We start from the raw sequence: 24140 nt of genomic DNA, 5'->3' as shown, positions 1-24140 counted from the left end.
CAGCTATTTCAGCCTCCACCCGGGTCACCTCCTCCCGCTCGCGCCTCCGGGCGTGGGAAATAAGGGATAGGGCCTCCCCTCTAAGTACTGTTTTGAAGGCCTCCCACAGGGAGATAGCTGAAGGCACTGACCCCACATTCTCCTCAAAATAGCGCTGGAGGGATTTAATCAAGTCAGCGCGAATGGTGGGGTCGCGCAGGTACCAGGAATTGATTGGGACCACCCTGCTCTCAGCCCTCGGAAAGACATCAAAATGCAACAATAGCAGGGAGTGGTCCGAGATACCCCGTGCCAAATGGCGCACCTCCCCCACCCTCCCGACATGGGCCGCCGGGACAAGGACATAATCAAGCCGTGAGAGACTACCATGGGCCCCCGAGTGGAAAGTGTATTGCAGCTGCGTGGGATGTTTTAAGCGCCAGCAGTCCACCAATCCCAGTGTATCCAAGAGGCCGGATAGCCACGCCTGTGCCCGGGGGAGGTCCCTAGGGGGGTGACGATCCACAGTTCCAGAAACCACCGAGTTGAAATCCCCCCCCCACCACCAGAAGCCCCCCCGGAAGGCCAAGGAGGAGGCGCCCCAGATCTGCAAAGGTGGTCGACTGCAACCCCGGTGGGACGTACACTGACACAAAGACAATCACTTTGCCCTCCATTCTCCCCACCAAGACAGTGTAACGTCCCCTGTCATCGTGGAGCACCTCATCAATTTCTAACGGGAGCGAGTTCTTTACCATGATACCCACACCCCTCGAGCCTGACGTGAAGCCCGAGTGGGCCACGAGGCGGTAGCCACGCCGATTCATGGCGCAGAAGGAATTGCCAATAAGGTGTGTCTCCTGCAGGAAGACCACATCAGGCGAGAGTCGCTTCAGATACTGTAGGACCACACCTCGTTTGATCCTGTCCCCCAGTCCATTGACGTTCCAAGACAACAAAGTTAATTCCCTACCCCCCATCATACACAGAAACCATCATTCGTCCCCCCGAGAGCACAGTAGAACCAACACAAAAAAAGGGTTGCCTTGTGATAATAACGAACAACACCCCATCCCTGCCCACCCACCCCAACAAAACACCCCCTCCCTGCACCCCTGCATAAGCCCAGACAGCCCCCCCAACGTGCAGTGTGCCTGTCGCCCCATAGATAGTTAAACTAACTAGACCCCCTAGAGGAGGAAGGAGAACCCCCAAGAGACCCCACACAACCTCCATAGGAGGGGAACTTAAGCAATCCGACGTATAGTCAAAAGTGGCATCATTTTTGTCCCGAGCGAGGCCTAATATTAGTCCCTCAGTCTTGATCCGGCGAGCCCTCTCCCCCGGCCGCTCCCCCCCCGCCACCCCGATCCCGATCTCCAGACAGAGTATCCAGCCAGTCCCCGGCCGCTTCGGGACGATCAAAAAAGTGTGTGCGACCTTCCACCTCCACTCGCAGCTTAGCTGGGAAAAGCATGGCGTATTTGAGATTTAGGTCCCGAAGACGGCGCTTGACACCAAGGAAGCTCGGTCTCTGCTCTGGACCGCAGGGGTGAAATCAGGATAGAAATTAATGTCCATATTGTCAAGTCTAATCGGTCCCTGTAGTCTGGAGGATTGCAGGATAGCGTCTCTGTCCCGAAAATTAAAAATCCGGGCGATGAGAGGTCTCGGAGCGGCTCCGACCTTAGGCCTTCCCCCGGGAACCCTGTGGGCCCTCTCCGCAGCAAAGAATTTACTCAGCCCCCGTGGCTGGAGATGGGTAACAATCAGGTCTTCCACGAAAAGGTCCGCCGCCGCTTCCTCACGTCCCTCAGGCACCCCGATGATACGGATGTTGTTCCTCCGGGCCCGACTCTCGGAGTCCTCCAGGCGACGATCCATCAGCGCACTCGCCCGAGCAAGCCGGCGCACCTCCGTTTGCAGGGCCGCCACGTCTGTCGTAAGGCCCGATGCGGTGTGGGCCAAAGAATCGACTCGGTCGTTGGTCTTGGAGAGATCGGCCCTTATCAGGCCAACATCTACGAGGACCGAGTCGATCTTCTGCGCCAGTGTGTCAAAACGCTGGCCCACAGAGGCCTTCATCTCGGCGATGGCGCCCATGACATCCCGCAGAGTCAGATCCGTGGGCAGATCGGGGGCATCAGTAGGGCCCTCAGGGGACCTGCGTGGCACCTCAAGAGATCCCTTCTGGAGGGTATAGCGATCCATGCTGTTGGACTGATGGGCTGCGCCACGCCGGGTCGATTTTACCTTTGCCCGATCGCCATCTTGTTTCGTGGCCATGGTCCCAGTCTCCCGATCGCACCAGCCACGTCGTGAAGGGCGGGCAAGCCGGTCCACGGGCTCCGGGGGGGTGCCACCCCAGATCTGCGGGGGCGGATCACAGCCGGCGGGCAGGCAGGGTCCCCCAGCGAGGCCACACCAACACACAAAGCCCCGCGACCCAACCTCGCATAGACAGCAAGGAGGGTGCGAAAGCGAAAGTGAAAGTGCGGGTTACGCGAGCCACCAAGCCCTGTCCGCCGCTGTTATTCACTTCGTCACTGGATCGCCCCACAACGCAAATCCGGGGTTCGGCTAGGAGAAGGCCGCAAACCTCAATCGGTGCTAAAGTCGGTGTCCGAGGTCCGATTTGGAAGCGGAAAACGGGCGCCACCTCAGCTCGGGCTCACCAACACAGTCCCCTCATCTGGGACAGGATATATTCAGGATAGTCATAGGAGGTCGCGGAGGTCCTCGGGAGCCTCGCACCTACGCGGCCATCTTGGTTGCGCGCTAGGCTCCTCCCCCACTCAGGCACTTCTTGCTAGGTATGACAGGGCGCATTACGATACCCTAGAGACACTGCTACAGCACCTCCCAGATCAATATAAGGAAGGAGCAGAGTCACTGATTAGAGAGGGAAAGCTCATAAGCAACGCTTCCATTAAGTGCGCTCTTGACGCAGCTGACACTGCAGCTAGGGCTATTAACACCAGCGTCATGTTACGACGACATGCTTGGTTAAGAATTTCCGGATTCAAACCAGAGATACAAACAACTATACTCAATCAACCTGTCAACCCTCACTCCCTCTTTGGCCCAGAGGTTGACACTACCCTAGAGAAAATCAAAAAAGATACAGAGACTGCAAAGTCTATGGGGGCTCTGCAATCGCAGCAGTTTAGGAGTGGGTCCTTTCGTCGCTCTACCAATAGGGGACCATCTAGAGGCCAGAACACACAGCCGTCGCAGTACACTAAACAAGAAAGGCAGTACCTAGGCGCGACCATAGACACTCTGGCGACCACGGCACAACCCAATTCCGTGAGGATCCACAGCATGCAGTTGGTAATAAAAAAGTTCAGACCTCAACACTCACTACCGGCCCGAGTGTTTATGCAGTTGATAGGCATGTTGGCTTCCTGCATCTTCATAGTCCCGCACGCGAGACTACATATGCGCCCGCTTCAGGAGTGCTTAGCACGTCCGTGGAATCAGGCTCAAGGACAGTTGAAAGACCTAGTGTTGGTGAGCGGTCGGGCATACAACTCTCTGCATTGGTGGAATCCACAAAACCTTTGCAAGGGCCGACCGTTCCAAGAGCCTGTTCCACAAATAATACTGACAGCGGACGCGTCTCTCCAGGGATGGGGAGCTCATGTACTCAATTACACAGTGCAGGGACTATGGACAACACAGCAAAAGAAGATGCACATCAACCTTCTGGAACTGATGGCAATCTTCCTGGCAATGAAGGCATTCAAAGTACACTTGTGCAAAAAAGTCGTGTTGATCCGGACGGACAACATGACTGCCATGTACTACATACAGAAGCAGGGAGGAACACAATCTCCACAGTTGTCTCATCTGGCTCAAAGCATGTGGAAGTGGGCCATTGAGAGGAACATATTCCTCATGGCGGAACACCTCCCGGGCAAGGACAACCAGATGGCAGATCTGCTCAGCAGACACAGCCACCAAATGCACGAGTGGGAGCTACATCCGTCAGTACTCCAACCGTACTTCCAGCAGTGGGGTCATCCAAAGATAGACCTATTCGCCACAAGGGAGAACGCAAAATGCCAAAGCTTTGCCGCCAGGTTCCCGCATCCACAGTCGCAGGGCAATGCGATATGGATGAACTGGTCAGGCAGATTTGCGTACGCTTTTCCCCCAGCACCATTAATACCGCTAGTGGCACGCAAACTGAGGCAACACTCACTGACGCTCGTCCTGGTGGCTCCCACGTGGGCGCGCCAGCCATGGTACACCACGTTTCTAGAACTCTCCGTGGTACCGCATCAAAGACTGCGGCTGACGCCCAGGCTTTTAACCCAGAGCCATGGCGCAATTCAGCACCCAGATCCGCAACAGCTAAGCCTAGCGATCTGGCTCCTGAGATCTTAGAATTTGGCTACCTCAACTTGCCTCCAGAATGTATGAATATCATCAAAGAGGCAAGACGACCCACGACCAGAGCCTGCTATGCGGCTAAGTGGAAAAGATTTGTCATTTATTGTAAAAATAATGACATCAATCCGCTGGATGCATCAACTCAAAACATTATCTGTTATCTCTTACACTTATACAGATGCAATCTAGCATACAATTCCATTCGTATACATTTAACCGCGCTGGCAGCTTACCTTCAGAACAGGCAGCACCTCTCACTGTTCAGAGTGCCTGCCATCAAAGCCTTCTTGGAGGGACTCAAACGAGTGATTCCTCCTACGCACCCACCTTCACCAATCTGGAACCTGAATGTGGTCCTCACCAGAATAATGGGACCACCTTTTGAACCTCTACACTCCTGTGAGATTCAATTTCTAACCTGGAAAGTGGCCTTCCTAGTAGCCATTACTTCATTTAGAAGAGTTAGTGAACTCCAGGCACTAACCATTCAAGAGCCATTTATACAGGTTCATGCAAACAGGGTCGTACTACGCACCAACCCTACGTTCATGCCCAAGGTTATATCACAGTTCCATATGAACCAATCCATAGAACTACCCGTGTTTTATCCTAATCCTGAGAATGTAGCAGAGAGAATGCTCCACACACTTGATGTAAAGAGAGCTCTCATGTACTATATTGACAGAAGACAAAACAACTGTTTGTTGCCTTTTCTCCACAGCACAAAGGCAACCCCATTCCCAAAGCAGGAATAGCTAGGTGGATCGTCAAGTGTATACAAATTTGCTATAAAAAAGCTAAGCGCACACTAACGATTCCTCCAAGAGCCCACTCCACACGAAAGTTAGGGGCCTCCATGGCTTTCCTAGGGAATATTCCTTTACAGGAGATATGTAGAGCAGCCACATGGTTCACTATACATACATTTACAAAACACTACTGTGTAGATGTACACTCAAGACAGCAGGCGGCTGTAGGACAGGCTGTTCTCAAAACTCTTTTTCAGTCTGCTGCAGCTGGCACGGACAGCCGCCGCTAAATGGAGGGACTGCTATATAATCTATGCACAGATATGAATTCAGCAGCCCACATGCCTCGAACCGAATATGCTACTTACCAGTATGCATCTGTTCTTGGCATGTAGGGCTGCTGACATTCATATCGCCCACCCTCCTCCCCGGCGCCTGTGGCAGCTGCAGTATTCAGTTATTACTGGTTAGCATGGTCATCATTTACTGTATTACACTCCATTTCTGCCACAATGGCGAAAAACAATCTAAGGATGGAGGGGATGCCCATGCGCACTGTAGTCCAGGGGAGGAGCCACCTATCTCGTGATACTTCAAAGACTCTTCCAGGACAACAATATGCAATCATCCGGACCCAACACTAGGCGGCGATCTATGCACAGATATGAATGTCAGCAGCCCTACATGCCAAGAACAGATGCATACTGGTAAGTAGCATATTCGATTTACATCACATAATGTGAAATGACGACTATCAGTTACATAATACAACTGCTCCTGCGGCTGTTGTTACTGCAAACTAGATAAGTCACAGGGACTAAGTTGATAATATTCCTGCTAGTATTACACGGATGATCTGTTCAACTGTTGGCATTATACCACCTGTATCTTCATAAATGAGACTTCGTGTATGTATGCAAATGAAAATGCACAAACTCAAAAAAAGATTTATTAAAAAAAAAAAAGAGTTCAACCAGTGATAAGCTCCAGTTTTCCCAAAGAGGAGTAAACACACTTAAACAGTTTAATTTAAAAAATGTAAATGGTGCTGCCCCAGTGTGTCTAGATCTTTAGGTGCAAATTGAATTGGGTTGTATAGAACCATGCACGTTTCACACTGCCTTAGTTTATACTTCACGGAATTTGTTTTTTTTGCTATATGATCTTGTTTTTTTATATTCACATTTTTTGCTTGTTGCTTTGCTTTTCTCTATTTAATCCTATTTGTTTATGAAACAGCTTGATAATAAAAACAAATTGGTATATACACAATACAACTGTGCTCTGAAAATGCAAACAGTAAAATTAAATTTAATGGAAAATTAAAGTTTGCCAAGGAAATATGACAAAATTATTAAACCATTAAATTACATTCAGAAGATAACATTTTTAGCAATACACTGAGAACAACAGGAACATGTTTTGTTTAGCTATTTGGATATTAGGACAGCACATTTCCTAATGTATGACCATAAAATGTTTTTTTCCTTTCCATATTGGACATACTTATTGTATAGGGTTAACTGATTTTGTACCTTTCTGTGCAGAGACCTTGGCCATGAAAGGATTAACTTTAAATTGCTTGGGGAAGAAAGAAGAAGCTTATGAATTTGTTCGAAGAGGACTTCGTAATGATGTGAAGAGTCATGTTTGTATCCTTTTTAAGATTCTAAAGAATATCTTGGAAAAGCTTATGTATCATAAGGTTTTGGGTTTCTTGCCTCTACCATCAAAATATTGGCACATTGGGCAAATACCCTCACTCATCCTTGTGTATGCCAAATCCAATTTGTCACTATAAAATGAGACTTTATTTTTGTAGTGTTGCAATAACATTCTTTTGATTTGTTGAGAATTCTCTGCACAGCAGCTAAGGAAATGTGATTTTCTTTTAAAGCTGGTATCGTTTTGAATTTTGTGTACAATTCCTGTGTACGTCACTGCTCAGACACCATTCCTGATGCCTACATACGCCTCATCAAGCGACCCATGACCTGCTTTTTGGGCCGAAGCATACAAGACTGTGCAGCTGTGTGATTGCAAAGATATATTGGGAATGTGCTGAAAACTTACCTAGGGATGCATTTTGATTTGTGGCTTTGTATCTCACATTTGCTTGCGTTCTATTTGCTGGCTTTATTTGTTTTAGGCTGTCCAGCATGTCTCTGACCCTCCAGTGGAGCATTTTACCATTTCTGACTGGCTCCTTGTGTTCGTCCACAAGTGCTCGCTTTCTGGGAATATATTGGTTTTCTTCGTGAGGGTGCGTGTGTTTTCAGATGTCTCCCTTGTATGCTAGTTTATGTACCGTATCCCTTTGAAACGGTTTCCTACACAAGACTGGCTCTGCTTCTCTCTGGCAGTACAAGTTAATCAGTCATGCACGCTTGTGACCGTGCTGGAGTCCAGAAGGCGAATGAGCAATAAAAAGCCCATTACATTTTGTTTTTAACGTGGCACACATTTTCTGTGCTTCAAAGACTGGGATCAAATGTCAGGCTATGTTTCCTGGCAAATTGCTATTGCCTCTTTTAAAAGGGAGGTTGGTGTTTACTTTTCTTTCTATGACTGCAAAATGAGGGTTTTGTAAAGTGAACTGTGGGAAAATCTTGCTGCGTACTAGGAGCATGAGAGGAAAAGGCAGCAGTATGTACTTTGTTTTTTGGTACAAAACAAAATTTAAATACCTGTAAATGAGCTTACAATTGCTTCAGAATATATTAGCTATTACGAAAGCACAGCACTTTTTAAAAAAAATTGTGAAGTGTGGTGCAAAGAAAGATTTTAATACAGATGAACACTTGGTATTGTGCAAATGATATATATCCTGTAACCTGATTTCCACAGACTATCCTTTGTGCGCTGCATAGTTTTGCCAGTAAAACTGTATCTCTGTGCAAATTTAGCTGTTATTTATTGGGAAAATGTGTTGTCTGTAAATAGCAGTGTGCTACCTTCCTTTAGTTATATATTTGCGACAATGTGCACCAAAATGACTACCAGCTACATACTTCACCTTTACTCCTCTCCTGCGGATTACATTGCCTACTCTTGTGTGATGCATGAATTTTTCACAATTTCTATAACTTCAGTGATGTAACATTATTGGCAGCTCCCCACTATGAAAATTGTTCTAGGACCACCGGTTTATACCAATTGCCAAATGTCATTCATGCATGAGCCCTTGTTGGTACACTTCTTTTCAGTTCAGTTCAGTTCAGTGATCCTGTTTCTGCGCAGGTCTTGAAGGAAGCAGCTTATCAAAATTTAAATAACATTTGCTCAAATACCTGATGTGCAGTTCTCTGCTTTTACTTCAGTATTTAATGTTAACCCACAAGTGCTTAAAGACTAGTCTTTGTCAATGATGCATACATACAGATTACTCAATCATCTGTAATTCACATCCCAGCAAAACATTAGAATGGCCGTTAATTGGATCTGCTGAAAACAGTGCGGGGACACATTCATAGAACTTTTCATGAGAATCTAAAAATACCCAGTGATCTACTCAAAATCAATAAAGGAAGTGTGTGCATGAACATTACAAACCACAATTGGAACCACCACCCAATATGCTCCTTTTTCCATGAACGCTTATAGTTCAAATGTCAACAAAGTGATTGTCTTTGTCAGAGTTTTTAGGGCACTTACTACCTTAAACAAGTCTGTTTGTACGCATTCGTAATGTTTACAGATAAAAGACTACAGGAAAAAGGATGTTAAGTCATCAGATTATATTTCAAACGAATTCAATGATCAAGTTACTTCATTTGCAAAATTGATTATTTAATTTGGTGAACTTTATTCGTTTTTTTAAGCAAAAATCATACCAGTATACAATTCAGTAACCTTCCACAATCGTCAATGGGAAAATATATAAAACCGATACATAATTTAAAAAAGGTACATCATCAAAATATGGGAAAATCAATAGCCCACAGAGAACCATAAACAAAATTCTTAGTGCGAAAGGGAAATGTTAGTCAGAACACCGATTTGAAATTATTGCCAGTAGACAAAAGGATTAAAAGATTGCACTAAAAATACCAGCCAGAAAACATGATACATAAAAACACAGTTTGGATGTAGATAACAGTTGTGAATATAAAAATGCAGGTCTGTTCTGTCTAAAATCCATGGGCAGCAAGAGGGACTTTATGTACTTACGGCGAAGGGAAGTGAATCTGGTGCACATGAGCACTAAGTGCATGGTATCGCAGACATCTACATTAGCACATATACAAGGAGGCAAGTTAAATGGTTTATACCAGACCCCCTGTGGGAACATTAGCTGATGAAATAAGACCAGTCTAAAATAAGTTAAAAAAAACAATGATGACTGGGCATTTCCAGAAGAAGGTAGATCTCAATCCTCCTGACAGATTTGATCATTATGTATTTACGCATCAACTGTTTGGTTGAAGCAGAAGCCTTTAGTTCAGCTGCCACCTTAAGGGAGAAAGCTTGCTTAACCCAAGCAAGATCTTTTTTTTGTTCTTCTAAAAACCCTCGGCATCAAAGAATAAACCAGTCCTCCCTAAATCTTTAAAGGTGGATTTTATATAGTGGAGCCATAGTATAGGAGATGCATTGTTCAGGGACAAACTGTCCCATAGAATTGACCTGTTTAATTTTAACTCCTTTTTGTACCAAACTGAGCACCAGAGTAAAGGTGGGTGGAGGCAAATAAAATCTGTGACAAAATTCATGCCCAAATCTTCATGTACAATTTCGGCTGGGATGCCATATCCCAAGGCCAAACAGCCCCTCAAAAACCTGTTTTCTGTCACTTTGATTTGATCGATAGTTTCTTATCCCCAGATATTCACACCCAAAAATTGCCATAGGATTGCATGTGGCCTTGTATACATTTGTCAGTAACTTTGGGGGCCTGCGCCCAAGGCGACTAGCAAATTAATTCAAGCCAGAGATAGCCCCCTTTAAACTCCCTACATTTTCCTTAATCGGCGGTTGCCAACTAATGCCAGAATTTAGTAAAATCCCCAGGTAGGAAACATTTTCCACCCTACTTAAGATCTGTCCCTTGTCTAAAAAACTGTATGTTTTCGTGTTCTCAGGGCCAACCACCATAAAGTGATTTAACCCCTTCGATGCTCATGACGGAACGGTTCCGTCATGAGCATCGGTTGAGCTGTGCTCATGACGGAACCGTTCCGTCATGGCCCCGCCCGCGCTAGAACCCTTCAGCACCGCGGGGGAATCCGCGCAGCGCTGAAGGGGTTAAAAAAAAAAAATAGTGGATAAGTCGAATCTGAAAGAAACCCGTTAGTTAGATTCCTTACCTTAGAATATCCCCAGGCATCAGGCTGGATCCGTAAAGATTTTTTGTCAGCAGTACCCTTGCGCGTCTGTAGGCGTCGTCTGCGGCTCCACGTCCGTCGTCGGCGTTGTGATCGCTGGGATGACATCGTCGAAGTACTTGGACTCGGCCCTCGCGGCGCTGACGTCGGTTCTTCTTTTTTCCACGCCAGCAAGCGCAGAGCCGGGAAGAGAGTACCCTTAGTCATTTTTTGACTAACTTTTTGGACATTTTGTCTATCATTTTTCGAGTCGACTTCGACTCCTGGTGCCGGTAGGGATGCCCGGGTTCCAGCCGTGTGACACCTGTCACCGACTGATGTCGGTTACCGACCCCCACCATCGGTGTCTCTACTGTCTTGGGGCGACCACGATGACAAGTCGTGCCCTGACTGCCAGGCCTTGACGTCGAAAGCTAGGCGGGAGCGGTCACGCAAGCTCCTCTAGATCCGGCAGTCGGCTCCACGCCGCTCGAGGTCCCGGTCAAGGAGGAAGTCGAGGGACCGGTCGCGGAGTCGCAGTCCTCACCGCTCATCGGGATCCAAGTACTCTCATTCAGGTAAGTCGAGGCATGGCAAAAAGAAGTCGAAGAGGCGACATCGCTCTTCTGACTCCCCTCGCTGGTCGTGCGACTCGGCCAAGGGGTTCGGGTGGCACCACCCGCGCGGCTCCGCAAGAGTCTCATCCAGCCCCACACCCTCCGGTCCCTGGGCTTCATGCCACTCCGGAAGAGATTCAAGACTTCCTCGTGGCCATGAGGACTCTCTTTCAAGGCCTGCCGGCGCGCCTCCGGGCCCCGCAGGTCCGACTGGGGGTCCTAGCGAGCCGGCGGCTTCGCCCTGGCGCCGACTACGGTCCCGACGCTGCAGGCCCCTGTAGGATCCAGGCCTGAATGCCGGTCGACGCCGGTTGTCCTCACGACTCCTCCGCTGGCACCGACCCCCATGGTGTCGCTCCCGGCACCATCCTCGGACGACGCCGTCCCTAGTTTTAGCCCCGGCTTGGCACCGTCTCCGGCGTCGATGGGTGAGTATTTCACCTATGACCCGGCTCCGTCCTTTTTGCCTGTTTACCAGGACACGGATGAAGGGGAGGACTGGGAGGGGACTGAGGACCCTCTGGCACAGCAGTGCCAGTTAAGTCAGGACTGGGCAGATGAGCTGGGGGAGGCCAGTGGTCTAGACACTTCGCCTGACACTGCTTGCATCTCTCCTCCTTCCGTGGCTACGGAGAAGGGTGCTAATTATGCTGTGGGGCTGCGCAGGGCGGCCCAGGCCTTCCGCCTGGAGCTCCCTGCAGCGGCCGTGAGAACTAACCTCCTCACTGAGGTGCTTCAACCGCCAGTAAGCTCTTCGGAGCCTCTGCTGCAGTTTAATGAGGCCCTCACCAATGTTCTGATGGGCACTTGGTCCAAGCCCTCCACAGTCTCTCCTGTGGATCGGAACGTGGCCTGGCGCCACCACCCAGCTCCGGGCGACCCCTGCTTTCTGTCCGTACACCCCACCCCTGAGAGTCTGGTTATCCAGGCCTCCACGTCCAAACCACCTTCCCGTCCGCACCTCCGGACCGGGAATCCAAAAGGATGGAACAGTTGGGCAAGAAACTGTTTTCCTCCCTCAGTCTTGGGTTGCGGTCCATTAACACCGCATGCCTTTTGGACCGTTACACCCACTCTCTGTGGGATACGGTGGCGGACGTGCTGCCCCAGTGTCCAGAGGGGGCAAGGACACAGCTCGCCCAGGCTCTTGCTGAGGGGCGTGATGCAGCACGGTACTCCATTAGATGTGGACTTGACACCACAGACTCGCTGGGTAGAGCGATTGCAACGACGGTGGCGATTCGTCGTCACGCCTGGCTGAGGTCCACAAACTTTTCAGGGGATGTCCAGAGCACTCTCATGGACATGCCCTTTGATGGCCGTTGCCTTTTTGGCGACAAAGCAGATAGCGCGCTGGAGCTCTTTAAGGACTCTAGGGCTACGGCCAAGTCCTTGGGCCTGTCAACCTTCTGCTTTTTGCCCCTTTCGTGGCCAAGGAAGGGGCGCCCCCGCACATTCGTCCAGCCACAGGCCGCAGAACCAGCCTCAACGCGGTCGCGGACGTGGATTCCGCCGTGGCGGATCAGGGAGACAGAGAGCTGGTCAGTCCACATCTGCTCCCACAGCATCTGCCTCAAAGCCTTCCTAGTCCGAGCTTTCAGGCCCATTCCACGCCAGTGGGAGGCAGAGTTCGCCATCACCTGCTCCACTGGCGTACCATCACTTCGGACAGGTGGGTGCAGGTGGGTGCTGCAAATCGTCTGAAGGGGCTACTCCCTCCCCTTCGAGGCGACCCCTCCAGCCATGCCACCGCAGTACCGCCGCATGTCGGGGGATCACTTGCAACTTCTGCGGGAGGAAGGTACAGCCCTCTTGGCCAAGGGGGCCATCATGCGCGTTCCTGGCCCAGAAGTAGGACGGGGTTGTTACTCCCACTATTTTCTGGTTCCCAAGAAGGGCAAAGGGGGCCTACGCCCTATATTAGACCTCAGGAGCGTCAACGCCTTCCTCCGGAAGGAGAACTTCAAGATGCTGACATTAGCTCAGGTTCTGGCTGCCCTAGACCCTGTAGAATGGATGGTAGCGTTGGACTTGCAGGACGCTTATTTCCACATCTCCGTCCTGCCGGCCCACCGGCGTTACCTGCGGTTCATGGTAGGCCACGAGCACTTTCAGTTTACCGTGCTCCCCTTCGGCCTCACCAGTGCCCCTCGGGTGTTCATGAAAGTGATTGCGGTGGTCGCAGCTCATCTGCGCAGATTAGGGGTTCCAGTCTTCCCCCTATCTCGACGACTGGTTGTTGAAGGCAGGCTCGCCCCGAACAGTCGTCTCCCACCTCCCCAACTACGGCCGACCTCCTGCATTCGCTGGGGTTCTCCATCAACGTGCCGAAGTCACATCGGAGTTCCTCCCAGAAGCTCCTCTTCATCGGAGCGGTTCTGGACTCGGCGCAGTTTCGGGTCTATCCTCCCGAACAGCGGGTTCGGGATATTCAGGCTCTGATTCCGATCTTTCAGCCTTTGTCCCGAGTTTCTGTCAGTATGGCCCTACGGCTGCTGGGTCTGATGGCCTCCTGCATTCTGCTGGTACATCACGCCAGGTGGCGGATGCGGGCTCTGCGGTGGGACCTGATGTTCCAGTGGGCTCAACATCAGGGCAACCTGTCCGACCACGTCCTGATCTCGGAGGGCACTGCAAGACAGTTGGAGTGGTGGCTCGCGGACCGCGATTGGGTCGGCGGCAGATCCTTATCCCTACCCCAACCGGAGCACGTAGTGGTGACTGATGCGTCCCTCCTGGGATGGGGAGGCCACATGGGAGAGGCGAAGATCAGAGGCCTCTGGTCTCCGGCGGTGTCCTGGCTCCATATCAACCTATTAGAGCTGCGGGCGATCCGGCTTGCACTGAAGGCATTCCTTCCCTCTGACCGGGGAAGTGCAGTGCAGGTGTTCACGGACAACACCGCCATGTGGTATTGCAACAAACAGGGCGGGGTGGGGTCGTGGACCCTTTGTCAGGAAGCTCTGCCCCTCTGGACATGGCTGGAACATCAGGGCATCACCCTGGTGGTTCAACACCTAGCGGGCTCTCTGAACGCCACGGCGGACGAACTCAGCCGCCGGTGCATGATGGATCACGAGTGGCGTCTGAACTCGGACGTGGCGCAAGGCCTCTTTCGGCAGTGGGGAGAGCCTTGGTTAGATCTATTCGCCACCGAAGAGAACGCGCAATGTCATCAGTTCTGCGCGTTGGAATTTCCAAGGCGGCACTCGCTCTGAGACGTATTTCGTCGCGAGTGTAGTTGCTGTCTGTTTACTCCTTTCCGCCTATACCACTTCTGCCCAGAGTGCTGAAGAAGAAGATCAGGCGCGACCGGGCCCAAGTCATCCTTGTGGCTCCGGATTGGGCACGAAGATACTGGTATCCCGAGCTACTCAGTCTGTCAGTCGATCCCCCGATTCGACTGCCTCTTCAGGAGAACCTTCTGTCGCAGCAGCAGGGGACGGTCCTCCACCGAACCTGTCCAGCCTCCACCTCCATGCGTGGAGATTGAGCGGCGGCAGTTGATGACATTTGACTTGCCTCCTGAAGTCTGTGATGTCATTCTGGCAGCCAGGCGTCCCTCCACTAAAACTGTATACGCCTGCAGGTGGAACACATTTGTGGCATGGTGCACAGCAAAGGCTGTGGATAACCTTTCGCCTCTTTCTGAGTCTCTCCCCTTTCTTCTTTCCCTGGCCCAGCAGGGCTCTGCTCTGGGTACCATCAAGGGATATCTTTCAGCTGTTTCAGCCTTCTTGAGGCTTCCTGATCAGCCTTCTCTTTTCAAGTCCCCTGTTGTAAATAGATTCTTGAAAGGCATTACTCACATGTTTCCTCCTGTTCCCTTTGTAATGCCTCAGTGGGACTTGAATCTGGTGTTAACTTTTCTGATGTGCGCTCCCTTTGAGCCACTTCATAACTGTCCTCTTCGTCTTCTGACTCTCAAGACTGCTTTCCTGGTTGCCATCACCTCTGCCAGAAGAGTGAGTGAGCTCCAGGCTCTTTCTTATAAGCCTCCTTTCCTCTCTCTCCATCCGGACAAGGTTTTTATGAGGACTCGCCCTTCTTTTCTTTCTAAGGTGGTTACTGCCTTTCACATTGGGCAGTCCATTACCATACCCACCTTCTTTCCGCCTCCGCATCCCTCGACAGAGGAAGCGAGGCTGCACCGTCTGGACCCAAAACGTGCGCTCTCCTTTTATCTGGATCGCACAAAACAGTTCCGGGTGGACGCCAACTCTTAGTTGGCTATGTCGGCGCTAAGAAGGGGCAGGCAGTGCACAAGCGAACCATCTTTCGGTGGGTCGTTTTGTGCATTAAGGTCTGTTATTCCTTGGCTAAGAAGGATCCTCCTGTGGGGCTGAAGGCGCATTCCACTCGGGCCACAGCGGCTACTACTGCCTTGGGACAGGGAGTCCATCTGCAGGACATTTGTCAGGCAGCAACGTGGGCCTCGCTTCACACATTTGCCAAGCATTACTGCCTGGACAGCCAAGTCCGGAGAGACGGCTTCTTTGGCCGTTCGGTTCTCCAGGACTTCCTAGTGTGATCTTGGTTTGCAGACCCACCACCGGGGTTGGTATTGCTGGGGTATCTATTCTAAGGTAAGGAATCTAACTAACGTGTTTCTTTCAGATGCACAAGTTACTTACCTTCGGTAACGATATAGCTGTAAGAAACATTAGTTAGTTAGATTCCTTACCGCCCCACCCATCCTCCCCGTTCTGCGAACCAATATCTAGGGTTAAGGTCATCCCTTTCAGGGCCCAAGTTTCATGGCACCAGTGTCGGTTTATTGCATGGCTCTGCGTTCCTGGCGCGGAAAGCTATGTACAGAACTGACGTCAGCGCGCGAGGGCGGCGTCTTAAGTACTCCGACGTCATCCCGGCGATCACGACGCCGATGACGGACACGGAGCCGCAGACAACGCCTACCGACGCGCAAGGGTACTGCTGACGAAAAATCTTTCCTGATCCAGGCTGGGGATATTCTAAAGTAAGGAATCTAACTAACTAATGTTTCTTACAGATATATCATTACCGAAGGTAAGTAACTTGTGCAACTGTCCATAAAAGCAATAAATACATCTAAAAGACGGTGCACGCCTCTGGCTGTGTGAGCAATTATAACCGCATCATTGTCATATAAAAGCACAGGTACCGGTCTACCACCTACTCTGGGAACATCAAGGCCACAGTTAGAAAACACCCCTCCTAACGATTAATCTGTATAATAAATAAAAATGTTGCGAGGGTACAGCCTTGTCGAACACCTCTTTTTAAATTAAAGTGCTGGATACATTCCCCATCAGTTCCACACCTATCAGGCCATTATGGAGATCTCTCCAAAAAGTGACAAGAGGCGATTCGACCCCCATGGACCCCAGCTCACCCCAAAGCTTATCTCTATTAACTTTATCAAAGGCGGAGACGAGGTCCATAAAAGCTAAATGTACCGAACCCCTGTGAGCCTTTGTATATTTGGAGATCAAAAGGTATAAATTAAAATTCGGATCCACTGTGCCCTTTCTGGGCCTAAGCCCATATTGCAGACATAATATTGTTCTCATTGGCCCAGGTAGCCTGTCTCTCCATGAAGTCTTTCTGATTTTAACTTTCACATACATTAGAGAGATTGGCCTTTAACCGGCAGGGTCAGTTCTGTCTCCTTTTTGTATACACTGGCACAGCCTGGTGCCAGGCTTCTGGTAGGGGTCAGCGTTTAGCTGCATTTATGTGAAGGGTGATGACAGGTGCCCGCAGGTCCACTACAGACTTAACCAACTCTCCTGGGACCCAGTTCGCTCTCGGTGCCTTGCCCAGGGGTAAGGATAAACTTGTATGTTTCACTTCTTCCCAGTTAATTGTAAGCCTATCAGCCTTTTGAGTGGACTGGGCTGAGAACTCTGGGCATAAAGGGTTGATGAATGACCCACCCAGGCCTGAGCAGTCACTATGGTGGCCTGATCAGAAAGCTGATCTTCTAAAAAAAAAAAATTATTATTTAAAACCCTTCAAAACATAGTACTGGTTTTCAGGTTACTCTGTGTCACTAGGGATTCCCACAATTCATTCTTTAGCTGATGCTTCCTGTCCCTGAGCGCAACACTATAGGCTGTCCTACACCTTTTGACCTCAACAATACTGCCCCCTTTGTGAGTCTGGAGTATTCCCAATCCAACCTACTCTTCTGATCATTATGATCTCCTTAAACAACTGTTGGCTAACGAGGTTAGGGAACCCCCCTACGAACTTGCTACGACTTGCTCGTAGGATTTTGATTGGAGGTGTTTTAAGGCCAGAACCAGAACATATGGCATACACGCTGGATAATGTTTGATGGTAACATCGCAGGGGATGGCGCTTGGGGGAATATTAGAAGGTACCTGTGAGTCGTCTCTCAATCCACATACCTCCTGATGTCTGGCATGGGAATTCAATGGCGATCAGCCCACTTCCCTCCCAGCTGGGGGTCTCTTGGATAATACCTGAGGGGCCATTGATGTAAACAAATAATGACTGGGGTCGTGGTTACTGCTGCTTCACAGGCATAACATTATGTGCTTCCACTTTTCTCGTCCCAGGCTATAAATGCCTGCAGAATATAACAACACCAGTGCAAGGTGATTCACACAGTAATAGGTGACAAGGAATGAAAACAGTTCTTCCGTGACTCATTTCAAGGAGTGCAACCCACCTGGTGAAGATCTCCAAATATATATGGCTGGATACAATGTGTCAGAAGGTGCGTCCCATTGCAGTCTACCAAATAAACAAGCTGGCTTGCAGGGCCTTGGCTAACGATCATCCAGGCTATTAACAAGGGGTCCCACCTCCATGCAGCTCAATGGATTGAAAAGTCTTGACACAGGGCAAAATCAATGACCACTGTGGTAGGGTGTGGTGAACAGACTAGATCAAACAGCCGACTTGCATGCTGCTCACCAGGCCCCCCCACCCAGCTGACCACGGGGGACCTAGTACACCGGACTCAAGCACGCCCTACATGAAGGAGGAGGAAAGTGCAATACTCTTCAGTGGCCCCAAATAGTATAGGGAGCTTTCACTAGTCTTGCAAATCCCCCCCCCCACACAGAGCCATGGGGGGGGATGGCTGTGTCCTGTCTCTTCCTGGCTCGGGATGCCCCCCCTACTCACTTGACCCAGGCAGTCAGGGCGCTTTATAGCACTAGATGATGACCAAGCCTTCAGCAGGTGTGCGTGCTCTCCAGGGCTACCTCCAGAGCCCCAGTGATTATTGGGACACAAAGTCCCGCAGCAAGTTTCTCACTCAAGCTAAACTTGATTAGCTAAAGGTAGTGATAGCAGAAGGCTTACCCCTGGAGTGATAGGTAGATAGCGACTAAAATACAGCATAACACAGTATTGTCAATTCTGTGTCTCTTCTAGACACTATTGGCAAACTTTTGTGGGCAGTATGGAATGAAACCCTCAAAACACAACTTTTTACAGTCCACACCATGTACATGCTTCATTCCACGTACGCCCAACTTAATACACCTCTCCCCTGACCTCCACCCTGCTGGCATCAATGTGGCCCTCGGGCACACCTCAGACCACACTTTCTGATGCCTGGGCTCAGTTTCCACATTTCTTTCTCAAGCTCTCATTGTTAGAGATTGGTCTTGAGACTTACTCCTTGTAGTCTCTCCTACTTATGCAGCTATGCTTGATGTTTGCGTTTTCAACCTTCCTTCCAACCCGTTCACCATTATTTTCCTAAAGAAGAACGGGGGTAGAGGAGAGATTGCTGATCCCATTGTCCAGCATCTTACTTTATCTTCCTTGGGACTCTTACTGACCACTAACTACACCTCTCCATAACGTCCTGCCTTGCCTCTGCATGCTCTTTTCTTCCTCTCTCAAGACACGCAGGACCTTTCGTTCTTTGGATTGAGAGACCTGACACTGAGCTTTCCCCTTCTCCCGCTCAAGTGGCTACCACTCTGACGGCATTTTCAAAGTCTCTGTTGACATGGATATCGTTCTCTCTTAACTGTCATACGGTCTTATGGACACAAACTAAACCAACTTTCATATCTTTTGTTTTTTATACTACATTATTTGGCTGATAATGAAAAAAAGCACCTTTGGGATAAACAACAAGATTAATAACTTGTATATGTGGGACTGTCCTAATAATGTTCAATTCTTTTATCTCGGTGTATGCCCACCATCGCAATTGAGCCACCCTACCCCACCAACATCTAAGGCAGGCATGACTAGTGCAGTCATGCCTTATCATGACAGAATTTTGAAATTAGATAATTGTGTTCTACTTTGTATATTACAGTCTCTCTCTTTTGGCCCGTTAATGATTTTAAATGCTGTGCAATGAGTGCCACTGGTGATATTGGTGAATATGTCGGCAGAAGAACTTTTTCTGTGGCAAAATTCTTCAAGAGCCATCAAAGCATCCGATTCTTTTGATGAATTCTCCCATTCTAAACATCTGCAGAAGAATAGAAATGCTCCACATGTTTTACATTGTAGATAGATACATAATAGGTTGTCCATGGAAACTAGTTTTCTGAAATAATGTAAACATTTGTGTGTTCTCTTTGTAATTGTGCAACACTTCTTTATTGGATATATGGTGTGAAAAGCACTCTCTATTGCTCGTGCCTCCAATCAGTCGATCGCGAGCTACTAGTAGCTCGCAGACACCATCAGAGTAGCTTGCAGCCTTGAGTTCATTTTGAAATGAGCACAAGGCCACGCTTTCTGTTTTGATGTTAAGAAAAGTCTATATTTATTTTACATTCTTATCATCAGGCTGCAGGTAGAAGGGCCTGAGAATGCGCTGTGCTCAGTCAGATTTATGACCCAGGCTGGGGCACAGAGGTGAAGAACTGAAGCACGGAGGTATTTAACTCTTAAATAAAAGTCCTTGTCAACTTCATATTGGAGCATGAAAACAAAATATTTCTGAATGTTTTTAAATAGGAGAAAATTAAAATGAAAAGTTACCTTAATCATTAAGTTAATTATTCATTTTAATTTTCTCCCATTTCAAAGTGTTGCATTTACAAAAAGCAAGTCTATTGCTCCCATTGGCCAGTAGGCACTGTGCCATATTTTTAACTGAATAAAGGTGGATCCTGTGCCACAAGTACAGACGACACAGGCTCTTTCACCCATACATATGTATCGCATTCAGAAGTACACATGTTCATACATCCCAAAGACCACTCTCTCCCTGACACACATGGCAGCCCTGTCATAGTGCTCTTACTCAAAGTATTTTGTTCAAACCATAGTATCTTGCGCTGTGGACATAGGCTTAAAGTCAATGAAGCTGGGCGGGGGTTGGGGGGTGGACTGGTAACAATGTCTAAGTTGCTTAGCCATCAGTAGCTCACAATAATTTTCATTGATCTGAAGTAGCTCTCACTACAGAAAAGTTGGAGACCCCTGCTCCATGGTAATGTGTGTTTATTTTTGTACCCCTAAATTGGTAACATGTTTCCTTAACTTGCAATAGGTTGGCATGTTTATGGTCTTTTGCAGCGCTCCGATAAGAAATACGATGAAGCAATCAAGTGTTACAGAAATGCCCTTAAATTAGATAAAGACAATCTTCAGATTCTGCGAGATCTATCCTTGCTGCAAATCCAAATGCGAGATCTTGAGGGATACAGAGTAAGTACACTTACTATGATTGTGGGAACCTGGGTGCTGTGTTAGCTGAACTCACAAACACCCATGCCGTAAAAATCTTTTTATGTAGTTTCCACAAGTTTACTTGCAAATTATTTGCTAAAATGGGTTCTCATGGTTTGTTCATTCTGTGCTGTATTACGACAGATTACAAAAACGGTATTCCCAAACAATTGATTTGATTTTTGTGGTTTGGTTTATTGCTCATCACTTCAACTAGAGAGCTAAACCTCCCAAGTTTTTAGTTGGTGTCCACGAACTGGAGGCTAAGCTGTCCAAACAATAGCAAAGGGTATGTGAAAATATACACTTCCAGATACTGTAAAAAATAATACCTGATAGATTAATTTATTTAATGTTTTTATAATGCTCCTCTCTACTGAAATCAGATGTTTTTACACATTACAAGTAGAACAATGTTTTGAAGACTGTACTTCTTACACTGATCAGTGAAATCATGTGTGCAGGAAAGTCTAGCCCATCTCCTCTCCTGTGTCATAATACTTAGCCAGGGACCCCACACTTTACGGAACGTCTTGGGGCATCCTCTTGCGTAATAGAACACCCTTTCAGCCACCATATAGAAGCCCATTCCTACTTTCCATTCCCTGGTTGGCTCCCCAGTGACTGGCCCTGTCTTGCTTTGCCACCAACAAGGCCTAGATAACTAAAGAGAAGTTTACTTCTGGGTACGTCTACTTCCTTCGATATCCCCAGTAGGATGAATTTGGAGTCTATTGGCAGGCTCATGCCCAATATTTTACTAAGTTCCTCAACTACAGTAATCCAATATGAGCTTATCACGGAGCAGGACCACATCATGTGCATAAATGACCCAATCTTGTTTCCACATCTTACAGTTCGGTGTCTTTGCCCTACCAAATCTGTGTAGACTGGCCCTGTCATAGTATACCCTGTGTAGACCTTAAACTGGATACGTGGTAGGCGGGACTTGATTGCCACCTCCTTTGTGTGCTTCAGGGCTGCCTCCCACCTCGCCCTTCCATGTCACCTTTAATTTAATTAAGGTATCTGGGACGTTGTTTAGGATAGTCCTGTACATCCATGAGATCGCTTTCCCAGCTATCTCATCTTGGAGGAGCCTTCCTTCCAGTGGTACATACTCTGGAAGGTCATCTACTACTATCTCCTCTGCCTGCCAGGTATGTCGTAATTGTAAATATTTAAAATATTGGGTTTTATGTAGCGCATATTCCCGTTGTAGGGAACTAAAGGGGATCAGTACACCTTCCTCTGAGTTCACCCAGCTTGGAGATTCCGATTGTATCCCACTGCCCAAAACCCTTCAGTTTCCCAAATTCCTTCAAACGTGACCTCACCCATGGGGAGGTCTCCTGGGTCAACCTTTTGTCCCACTTTGTCATCCTCTCCACCACTTTCCATGCGTTGATGGTCACCTGGGTCGCTGTCAGTAGGTTCTTCGACCATTTCCCTTGTATAAGTAATGCAGGTATGAGTGGGTCTGGAACTGGGTCCTCCCCAGCACATATGTTGGGTGATCTCCGGGCATATACCCATAGTCATTAACTCCTATTAAGTGAGCTGCCCAATAGTATGTCTGGACGCTGGGGAGGGAAATGCCCCCATTATCTTGAATCCTCTGCAGTGTCCCCAGTGCCACTTTATGGTGACCTCCCATTCTATAACCGCTGTCGGACTTCATTGTTAGAGAAGGTACAGGAGTTTCAGGAGTATAAACATTTTATACATAGTCGCCTGTCCTAGCAGCGTCCTGCACCTTTCAACGTCCCTGTGGAAATCTGCAATTACCCTCCGAATATTATGGTCTAGGCAAGCTTATTTTTTGGAGGTGACGTAGACACCCAGATAGTTAAATCCGTGCTTGTCTGTTCCCAACAGCCCAGAACAGTCTCTCTCCGTAAAGGGGCTTCCTGCCTGGTAGAGGCTAGTCTTGTCCCTATTGATGTGGTAGCCTACATGAGGGCTATAGTTTTCAAATATCTGGAATATAACAGGTAATGTCTCAGTCGGCTTGGTGACATATAGATGGTAATCATCAGCGTACAATGACATCCATTCGTTACTCGATACCGCCAATCCCCCCCCCCCCCCTCCCCTCCTCCGTGCTAAATCCAGATAGGTCCAGTTGTGTTATAATTATGCTGGCTATGGGTTTCAGCACAAGAGCAAATAAAAGGGGTGCTAAGGGGCTCCTCTCTCGTGCCCCTCTCAGTGGCGGATTAAGTGGATAGCTCACCATTTACTCTAACTCTTGCAACCAGGTTTTTGTAACAATCGATCCAGGCAATACATTTGGGACCAAACCCGAACTTCACCAAGACCTGATTTAGGAAGGGCAAATTCCTTTTCAGTATCTAATGACAGGATTATGTGAGGATCTTTCCTGTTTTGGACCACCTCGAGACAGTTTTTTGAGTCGGCGGAGGTTGACCCTGGTCGATCTTTTTGCATGAAGCCTGTTTGGTTCAGGTGCATTAAGTTACTAATCACTTTTAACATTTCAATGTTCAGGAGGGAGATGTACAGTAGAAACTGCATTGCGTTGCCGGCTTGCCTGGTTCGTGAATTACTGCTATGGTGGCGCTGCTGAGGTCTAGCGGGAGGGCACCCATCTTCTTAGCTTCACTGAACACCCTGAGCAAATATGGGCGTAAACGTCTAGCGTTTAAGTTTAAAAAACAAAATGTTCCGCTCGTGTGCCAGTATGGCCTGTGAATTTTCCCGTTTTTAAGTTCCAGTGGCAGCCAGTACCTCTGATAAGCCCACATCCTCTTCTAGGGCCTGTCGTTCTTCCCCCGACAGGGTTGGGATTGATACCTCTCACAGGTAATTTTCTGTTTGAGTGGTGTCAGCTAATGGCTGAGCCTTGTAAAGGCAGCGTAGTATCTTGCAAACTCATTAACAATTTCCTGAGACAGGAAATCCCATCTTCTCCTATGATCTGTCACCCACCTGACCTCTGCTACCTTCCTTTCTACTTAGCCAAGCAAACAGTTGCCCTGCTTTATCCCCAGTATTGTATAGATGATTTTGCGTGGATAAGATCATAGCTCTGGCTTCTTGATGTGCCAGTGTCTGATATTTCCTGCGGATTATCGCAATCTTGCGCAGTATGGAAGGATCCGAGTGTGCTCCAGATCTGCCCTCCGACTCCAAGTGTCTGTTCCAGTTTCTCCAAGTCCTGCACCTCCTTTTTCTTTCTGTGGGATATGATATACTGTGCCCAGTCTCCGAGTACTACTTTATAAGCCTCCCAGAGCGGATGTTGCATAGTATTTGTTCTCATTAAAATACAGTTCTGTGTGTACTCTGATTTCCCTGGCCACCATTTCATTTGTCAGTTCCCAGGCGTTCAATCTCCAGGTCTGCGTCTCCCCTACTCATCTGGGCCCCAAACGTCAACCAAAGCGGGTAGTGGTGTGACAGAC

At 48.5% G+C, this 24140-nt stretch overlaps 1 protein-coding gene across 1 annotated transcript in view; it reads left to right on the top strand.

The window, feature by feature from the left end:
- NAA16 (N-alpha-acetyltransferase 16, NatA auxiliary subunit) overlaps positions 1-24140 on the top strand; it is a 597575-nt gene that overhangs the window by 90636 nt on the left and 482799 nt on the right. Inside the window, exons 3-4 of the mRNA XM_085621946.1 lie at positions 6674-6778; positions 20534-20691. Of these exons, the coding sequence (XP_085478072.1) occupies positions 6674-6778; positions 20534-20691 (263 nt within the window). The remainder of the gene's footprint in view (positions 1-6673; positions 6779-20533; positions 20692-24140) is intronic.

The sequence above is a fragment of the Triturus cristatus genome, chromosome 8, assembly GCF_964204655.1.
Source record: "Triturus cristatus chromosome 8, aTriCri1.1, whole genome shotgun sequence".
Taxonomy (NCBI): Eukaryota; Metazoa; Chordata; class Amphibia; order Caudata; family Salamandridae; genus Triturus; species Triturus cristatus.
Note: the sequence above shows the minus strand (reverse complement) of the source record. Positions and strands in the feature narration are given on the sequence as shown.